At 33.2% G+C, this 9,856-nt stretch overlaps 1 protein-coding gene across 2 annotated transcripts in view; it reads left to right on the forward strand.

Moving 5' to 3' along the window:
• The window catches only part of tns3 (tensin 3), an 84,311-nt gene extending 74,783 nt beyond the window's left edge, over positions 1–9,528 (forward strand). For both annotated transcript variants that reach the window (XM_066722956.1, XM_066722965.1), the window contains exons 22-27: positions 1,518–1,595; positions 2,940–3,017; positions 3,619–3,787; positions 5,950–6,018; positions 6,118–6,147; positions 6,449–9,528. In XM_066722956.1, the coding sequence (XP_066579053.1) occupies positions 1,518–1,595; positions 2,940–3,017; positions 3,619–3,787; positions 5,950–6,018; positions 6,118–6,147; positions 6,449–6,593 (569 nt within the window). In that variant the 3' untranslated portion in view covers positions 6,594–9,528. The remainder of the gene's footprint in view (positions 1–1,517; positions 1,596–2,939; positions 3,018–3,618; positions 3,788–5,949; positions 6,019–6,117; positions 6,148–6,448) is intronic.
• The last annotated feature ends 328 nt before the right edge of the window (positions 9,529–9,856 follow it).

The raw sequence follows: 9,856 nt of genomic DNA on the forward strand, positions 1-9,856 counted from the left end.
CTGCAGGAGACATCAGTGTCACAATTACAGGTTGTGATTATGCCTGACTTCTTTTTTCTTAGTTTCGATTAGTCTACCCTTGCCAACCTGGCTTAGCATGGGGCTTGTCCTCATAGTTAAAGGGTAACAGAAGAACATTTGGTTGTGCCAGAGTACACTCAGCACCTGGTGATTCCTCTCACAAATAAAAATTGTGAACAGCAGTTCACTTGTCTGAATTCATTATTCATTATATCTAGTAACATGTCAATCACTTTGGCCATGGTTTTCCTATTTATCCCCCCCCCCCCCCCCCACACACACACACACACACCTCCGTGCCTAGGCATATTTCTTCTCAGTAGTATGCACATGGAACAGTGTAAAATAGACAAACAAAAATCAGCAGTTAAATAAGCATGGAATTACTGTGAGTAAACAAGTGGAAGCATACTTTGTCTTAAGGACTGTTATTCTGTCAAAAATAAATAAAATAAAGATGACATTTAGATATTGAAAAACTCTGGATGGTTTGGTTTGTGTGCCCTGAAATATCTGCATTTTGGAAAGATTAAAGTAAAGAATAGATACTGTTCAAAATAATACAATATCCAGGATCACCATGCAGATATCTTCCTAAATTTGACACACTGTTCAAATTCTCCAAGAACCCTAAAGATACAATATCCTTTTGTTAAACAGCCATGTATGGTTGAAAATGCCCTTTCATAGACTGCTGTGTAGGAAGTATATCTTTAATGAAAGACACAATTTTCTGGTCGTTTTAAACCCATGTTCAGTCAGAGATACCCGTCGTAGCTAGTTTCTATAGTTTAAAGCCAGTTTTCCTTTTAGGCATTTTGTATGCTTTCTTACTCTTGATTATGGGCTGTTTCCTAGCCACTCCACCCATCAGCTTGGCGTCACAGAGATCTCCTAACCGCTCTATTATTGGTTGTCGTCTGGTTTTGAGGTTGCTGATGTTTTCTGTATTCTGCATAATTAAGACCATGCTCCTCATAGCTCTTCTGCTGTTGCCGTCTTCAGAGCAGCAGGAATAAAAAGATTAAGGCTGGGTTTAAATACGCTCCATTACACATGTTGTTTTTATTTTAATTATTTTTAACAGCACATTAAAAGGAAGGAAAATACTTTTTTGTTTGTTTTCAGTTGGCTATTTCAGTTAATGTTCAAATACATGTACATGCACCTTCAATAGGTATTTAAATCCACAGTAAATTAGCATAGTGCTTTTATTCACTTTGCTTTTGTATTAAAGCTGTTTTCAGTTTCCTTATATGCTGTGAAGTTTGCTCAGTTGCTCTAAGGGTATTATTTCGATCAACACAAAAAAAAGGAAAAGGATCACTGTTGCAATTTGGCCAAATGTTGTATTTTTCTGCATTGATAAAGCATGTGATTTGTAGTCTATACTGGTAAGTGAAAACATTGTAGTATTGGGATGCATGGAAACCTCATTAAGATTGACACACAGATATTCAAATCTCTGATTGACTGATGTGCGGCTTGTATTCCAGGGAGTCTCACAGCGTTGGTTTGTCAGCACTCCATCACGCCATTGGCCCTGCCCTGCAAACTCATCATCCCAGACCGAGGTAGGTCTCTTACCCTATTAACCAACCGGGATTATCATCATAATTGGGAATTCTTGCTGTTGCGTGTTTGGCTAATAACATCATTTTCTTGAATTTACATTTTCTATCCGTAAGAATAAGGAGAGTAAGACAAGTATGCTACATCTATTCCTACTACTATTTCTTATACTACTACAAATACTACTGTTCCTGTTGTATGTAATTTTTATAATCATTGTGTTTTTTTATTAAATTGTATTGTGAGATAGTTTAATGGAAAGAAAAGCGTTTACAAACTCCACGGATATTCCTTCCACCCCAATATGAATGACTTTATTCCTCAAGACTTTATTCAGTCTTCAGAACTGTGATTGCCTTTTAATTTGTTGTTATATTTATTGTGACTATTGCACTGTACTGTAACTACCCTTTGCACAAATGTTAGAGTAACATAGACCTACCTCCACAGTCCCAAATCATCTATTAAAAATAATCCACTGTGATCTACTGAGTCATTTATTGTCTGCATTCAGGTACTTAAGCACTGAGAATTTATTGTGGCTTTGGTCCTTCAGAGAAAACCTGTATTTGAAGCTGTGAGGAAGTCTTGCCCGCAGTGCAAACTGAGTTGGTTTGATGATAGTTTTGTATTGGGGAGAGTGTACTTGTAACTATTTGGCAAAAGCGTTACAAATTAAAGAATATTTGTATGAATGGGTATCTAAAGTGACACACAGAGGGAAGAATAGTTGAATGAAGGGTTTAGCCTTGAAACTCTGGTGAAGAATTTTACTTAGTCTGGACCAAAGTAATAGATATTTTATTTAACTTGCATGTATATGTGGCGTCTGACAAGTGAAATGAACCATCTGTATCTTACAGCTGTGGATTTATAAGTTGTGCTGCCCAAATGAAAGACAGACTCCTGTTAATACGGATGTAATAAAAACTAGTAAGCATTAAGGTCTGATTAAGGACAGTCTGACTGGGGCGCCTGTGAGCCTAACACATTCGTCTTAAAAAGTTAAAATTTAGACTAGATATAGGGCACTCTATTTACAGGTGGTCTGCTGGAGCACTTCTGAATAGAGACGTCATTTACTTTCATTTGTTTTCCTTACATTTTGTGGTGCCAGGCTATATTTTTGTTAAAGTCTTGTTTATTTTTAAAGTCCTGTTGGTTTTAGTTTTGAATAAATAACCCCACTACCAGCGATTTTGAATTGCAGCCTTACTGTTTCTGTACAGCCTTTTAACCACACCCTCCTGCAGTCACTATATTTTTCTGAATTAAAAATCGCAGTTTACATAACATTCTTAAAAATCCACGGGTAAAGGTGATTTTTCTTTTTCTTTTTTATCCAGACCCGCTTGAAGACATTGGAGAGTCCACCACACAGACTGCAACCAACTCTGCTGCTGAATTACTTAAACAGGGAGCAGGTACAGTGCAATTCACAAAAACCTAACAATTATAAGACTTAGCCAATGTTCTCTCTTTCTTTATTAATTCATTCAACTAACCAATTTATGTTTATTTATATCTCATCATGTCCCTCAATGTCCTCTGCTCTAGTCCAGACTTTCCAAATTAAAATATAAAATTATGATCATCACGTTTGACAACATATCGAGTCAACAATAAACTGGATTTTACATATACTGCAAATACCCATGTGTCGCTATAATTCCTTCATGTAGCTGAAATCAAATATAGAATCCAACATGAAGTCTATGTAGATTCACTTTTATATGTCACTTGTGCATCTTATGTGGTTCAATATTTTAAGGAAGAGGGATGGAAAGTTTATTCAGGAACCTAAAACACTTTTATTTTACAGTTATGTATTTAGTTCTGCCTTAAAAAAGATGACAAGTGATTATATGAGTGCCTATATTTGCAGTGTTCATAGTTTCCTGGCTTGAATAAGTGTTGGCATAACAAAATAGTGTCTTATGGCATATATGAAAGACATAAACAATCATGTCGTCTTCAGTCAGTTTTCTATGTAAGGCTCTCATTGTGTCTTTATTGCTGTTTCAGCCTGCAATGTGTGGTATCTGGGATCAGTTGAAATGGAGTCTTTGACTGGATACCAAGCAGTTCAGAAAGCCACCAGTGTAACTCTCACCATGGACCCTCGCCCAATCTCCACTGTGGTCCACTTCAAGGTGTCTGCTCAAGGCATCACACTCACTGACAATCAAAGAAAGTAAGTGACCTGATTTGCTTGCTAGGGCTGTGGAGAAAGTACAATTCTAGCAGTGTCTCTATCTATAATATTTGAGTACTATACTATTATTTATTGAACAATTAGGTGACACATCTGTGGGAACCTTTTTGCAAAGACCGGAAATAGTTTAAATGTTCACAATTGCCAATGCCTAATGCCGTACCTAATGTATCAGATATCTGATTTAAAAAATAGGCTACTAACTGTAGTATACCATAAACCCGAATAATTAGCACAGCACAATACAAATGATTAAGCACACAATCATACAAAATAATAAGATAATGCACAGAATAAAAGTAAAGTAGCACTATTAGTGTTGTCACGACTTTGATACCAGGTTTAGTATCACAATACTCTATACCGAAACAATACCACAACAAACAAAAAAACGTATAAACTTATTAGCCAATGGCTTTGTTTTTTGCAAACACTGAACAATATGCTGATAACTGGGTAGAGAAACCAAAATAACTAACTATAAAACTACAACACTATTAAATAAATAAATTAAATAAATATTCTCACAAGCAGGGTTTTTTTCAAGAAATTGCACATCATAAAAATTGAATACGAAACACAACCTTCAACTTGTCCGCATACTGGAGAAAACTCCATGCTAAGGAATCCCACACGCTGTCACTTCTTCTGCCCCCTGCCCAATGCAAGTAACATTTTGCACATACTTTGTAGTGGACAGATTGTTTTGTTTTTTGTTGGATTTAAATGAAGAACTCATTTCAGAACCTCACTTTCCTTTTTTAATGTTTGTGTTTTGTGCTTTTGTTTTGCTTTGTGCTGATTTACACTCCACCCCTGAGGAGGAATCGGTGCATCTTTCTCTCTTGCTTGCAGTGTTTATTGCTGTGCAAGTCTGAAAAAGCTTATTCTAACGATCTGTCATTCTAGTAGCTTAACTGTAATCAATAAATGTTTCTTTTGTTTATATTAATCATTTACACATAAGCATAGTTATTATATTATCTCCCTTGGTTGCACTTATTCCATGGGTGTGTTTATTGCTTTGAGGGTCGAAAAAGAAAGAATAGAAAATTCTACAAAAGCAAATTCTATCGATCTAGTAATTTCATTGTCATCAATAAATGTTTATTTTGTCTGTATTCCTTTACAGTGAACATTTAAATACATATAAGCAGTTACTATTATATTCTAAACTACACTTCTATGCTTGTAGAAACACTGTACACTAAATATCTGTAATATTAATAATACGCAGAGAAAAGTTAAGCGCCTGACTAGAACTCTCTAGCTGATTCAGAGAAGCTAATATACTGACTTGATTCTCTCAAAAGTATTGAATGTACACAAATTCTAGTATCTAACCGTTTAGCTTTTTTAGTATCACATTTTCGGTATATCGTGCAACACTACTCACCATAGTAGGGTAGTCCCCAGTTTGCGAAGAATAATCAAAATCGATGAAAACTAAATTCCACCAAAAGATTTAACTGCAGATTTCTATACTCAAATCATGTTACAGTTTAAACATTTAAAAGTCCCAATGTGAAATCTCTGAAAAATGCCTAACTTTATAAATGGTAGACAGCTTGTGTTTATAGTTCAGGTGTATTTGGTCTCAGGTGCCAACCGGATCATTTCCTTTGGCCACAGAATTGAAGTCTTTTGGGCACCACAATATTACAGTCTTGTCTTGTGTAATGGGGTGTGTTCATTAATCATCTTGCACAGAGGGTCCTGATGAGGCTCGTGGCGATGTTTACTTTCACAGCAACACATTTAACCAATCATATTCAGTGGCACAATTATTATGCGAGTATTCATTTTCTCGAGGACTGTAGTCATTTGTCGACTTTGGCAATTATTACCCTTGAGAATATTAGCATATACGGTAACAAACAATATTTCTTAATTTTCTGTTTTGGTTAATTCAATTTTCAATCTTCAATATCCCTGAGTGAGATAATGTTGATCATAAATATATATAAGTATTCATCATTGTTGCAAACTATAGCACTAGAAAATGAATGTATTACATGTGGACAGGAAGAACTTTCAAAATGGTGCAACATTTTCTCAACTTTTGTATGTTTTATCTATATTTTTTTTGTCTCTGATATGTTAATTATTATTCTTTTACATTTTATTTTTATTTTTTGCAGACTTTTCTTCAGGAGACATTATGCAGTCAACACTGTAATATTCTGTGCTTTGGATCCACAAGACAGAAAGTATGTCTACAAAGGTCTATATACACACAAACACAGTATAAATATATAATTTGATGATCCATAAAATATGAATGTAACCTTTTTTTTCTATCAATTAAGGTGGATGGATGATGGATGTTCTTCTTCAAAGTAAGTCACGTTTTTCTTTACAAAATTATGTCATGATTATATATTCTGATAAGTTTACGTTTACATAATTGATGCTTAATATATGCACTTTTGTGCTGTTAAACCATATGTATAACCACATTAATCATGTACATATTTCTTTGCTAACATTTTAAAACTAGAAGAAAAATAGTCTATACATTTCACAATGAATCCAAAGATCTAGCCAACATATTTATGTATGTATGTATGTATTTATTTATGTATTATATAATGCTCACATTTTCTTTGAGTAATGCCTTATATATATATATTTTTTTAGGATTTTTGGGTTTGTTGCCAGAAAGCAAGGAAGTGCCACTGACAACATCTGCCACCTGTTTGCAGAGCACGACCCCGAGCAGCCTGCAAGTGCCATTGTTAACTTTGTCTCAAAAGTAATGATAGGTTCCCAGAAGAATAAATAAGACCATCGCCCTTTCCTGGCAAATACTGTCAAGTTTCCATTGTGTTATTGGAAGCAGATGGTTAACTGAACAGGTTGATTTATACAGGTGGCAATTCTAAGGCCAGCAGAATCAAAACAGATTGTTGCGTGATGTAATAAAAAGCTACAAAAATCCATTATGTAGATCACCTGAAGGACAAAGCGTGGCTTGTGTATTTTTGTATTATTATTTTGAAATAAGACTAAATAAATAGCTTTAGGGGATCGAGAAATTATTGACATATAAAACAATGTATTTATTTTCCAGAATATCTTTTTTTTTATTTTTTTTTATCAGTTCTAATGCTAATGTTAATGTTAATGTCTTTTTGCAGTCGTATAATAACCCCTGCCTCATTTTCATGTTATTTGTTGCATTTCAAATCAAATCCTTAGTGGCTCATTCTCACATTTTGTTGAGGAGGTTATGGAATAAATGTATTAGTGATATTATTAGTATTATGACATAAACTAAGTTGCTTTGCTGTTTTATTTTAATTGCATTTTAGCTTGTGCCAATTTATGCTTACATTTCTGTATTTTGTCAAAGATAAAATGGGAAAAAAATATATTGATTGCATTTCTATCAGCAATTAAACTGTATTCCTTTCTAATGTAACCTTTTCAAAATGTTTTTTATGTTGAATTATTCACAGTTTAAATAATTAAGCAATTATATAAAATATACATGGGAATTGTCTTATGACTCAAGGGACCCTGTTTCATATATTACTAAATGAATTTAAGTTGATGTAGTGAAGGCTAATATAGACCTGATTTGATAACTGAATTGTTTAGGCATTCAATAGTGAGTTAGTTTTTATGATTTCATGATTTATGATTAAGACATGATTGTCTGTGCTGAATATCAGCCAGGATATCAATTAGCAGCCTGCAAAAGTCACATACATTTACTCATGTAGTCTTCGGTTTCATATAGCACAGATATATACAGCTCTGGAAAAAATGAAGAGACCACTTAACATTGATTTCTGAACTTGGAGTGGTCTCTTAATTATTTCCAGATCTGTATATTTTCTTCAAGAGTGCAGTACTCTGAATACATAATTTCCTGTGGTGCAAAAAAAAAAAAACACATTGAATTAGTACCCATTTAATTTATTATTTTCCCATTTCAAGTTGTAAGCCATAACGTAATCATGAATTTGTAAATATTCCAAATAGTTGTATATTGTGTTTGCCTATGGTTTATATAAAGACAGCTTCAGTGAAAGTGTATAAACTACAATAAAAATAGAACTGTGTTCCCCATTTACAGGCTATGCTGTACTAGAACTATGTTGCATATAGTGTTTAAAACTGCACCTACAGTTGACACTGTTTCATTTGAATTGATAATGACCTTGGCATTAATTTTAAACTGCATTTTGTTGTAATCTTAATGGTAAAACAACAGTTTCTGAACAAAATAAATTGTTGAGCTGCTATTTTTATTAGGAAAAGTTCCTGAATTATACATTTATATAACCTGAATGGTCCATTAACACATATTAGTTTTACTTATCCTTTCTTTGATAAATGTTTTAATCAATTATTGATATTTTTAAGGACAGAACTATCCCTGAACAAGGGTATGAATATTTCCAGTATCTAGACAAGTTGGGCATCTGCATAATCTGTCGCCACAACATAAATCAGACAAATACTGATCTATCATCAACTTATATAATTACTTGGTAATTACTGTTTGTGGGTAATAGCAAATGAAATTATTATAGTTTGATGCCCTTGAGGTATATTATGCAGCATCTCATAAATAACCTGCAATAGTTATCATTATTTTTTATATTTTGTTACTAGACCAGACACTTTGATTGGGTTTCTACCCTAAATGTTTTTCTTTGTTTTAAACAAGTTTATATAATAATGAACCAGCTTTTACTTTTTGGTGGCCATTTAACTTTGTGTTTTGTGTGTAATACTTTAAAAAAGTATATAAAGACTTTGAATCCTACAATACATCTTCGGATCTATAGCCGTTTGTAACTATTACAATATCATGGGAGTTATGTAATTTATGTCAAATAATACTCAAGTACAACATAATATACATGTGTTCCTTTAAAACAAATATGTATAAAAGTTTAATAAATGAAATAATAGTGTTTCCTGTTACATGTTTTAGCTATATATGTTGTTCTCGTCTGAACAACCTTTTTATTAAACATTTATGTAAGTAATCATATTGATATTCATTTGTGTACTACAGTGTTAAACTGCTACATGCTAAAAAAAAACTTTTGTATGTGTTAAAAGAGCTATCTATAATGTAATGGGAAAACTCTGTATTTAGTGTTTTCCTTGTGTTTTTTTTTATTTTTTTATGTTTTCACATACAGGCTTCATTGTTAATGTTGCTGACTCTTCATTGCTTTAATGTTGGTATTATTATACTGACAACTGACATACCCATAACCGAAGTGTTTTATATCAAATAAACCCAAAACCTAGTCAGAGTGGCCGTGATGCTAAAACCACATGCTTAATGCTAATACCTATTGCCTGACTACCCACATGCACATACCTATAAGTAAAATAAATGAGATTTAAAACAAGACCATATCAAAGTTCATAGTACAAAATATGAAAATTAGATATTTGGCTGCTGGTCTTGTTTGGCCCAAGTAAATATTTTTCATTTTAGCTGATATCGTGAATATTGTTGTATGTCAAGGAAGAAGAGGTTTATTAATGAAATGTTTTGTTGAAAATGAAAAACAAGTATCTTTTCATTATATTCTTTGTGTTAATGTAATGTTGTCTTCTGTCATTTTCCCTTTATGCCTTCTGTAAAAACAATGTATTCATTATGTAAATGTCATGTATAGCTATTTCTGTACTGCCTACATACCAGCTATTTTCAGATTATAATAAAATTCATATAATGCTTTTCAGTTGATCTTAATTAATCCTTAATAACTGTGAGTAACACACACACACACATACACATGCACTGGTAGTCAAAATGATGAGGCCATTTAGAGAGACTTATTGAAATGCAACTAAGAGAGATTGATCCAAAATAAATTATGGATTCATATGGAAATATATGTACATGTTTTCCAATAATCATTTGTCATTTCTCCCCTTTTATACCTGGACGTACATGTTAGCTATCCCACCTTGACCTTGCACACAACATCTTGGAGGATTACAATCCTAATCTCCTTCCTAGGGTATTTTATACTGGTCCTACTACGTTTTAACCGCTTTTTCTCTGAA

This window comes from Amia ocellicauda, chromosome 2 (genome assembly GCF_036373705.1).
Source record: "Amia ocellicauda isolate fAmiCal2 chromosome 2, fAmiCal2.hap1, whole genome shotgun sequence".
Taxonomy (NCBI): domain Eukaryota; kingdom Metazoa; phylum Chordata; class Actinopteri; order Amiiformes; family Amiidae; genus Amia; species Amia ocellicauda.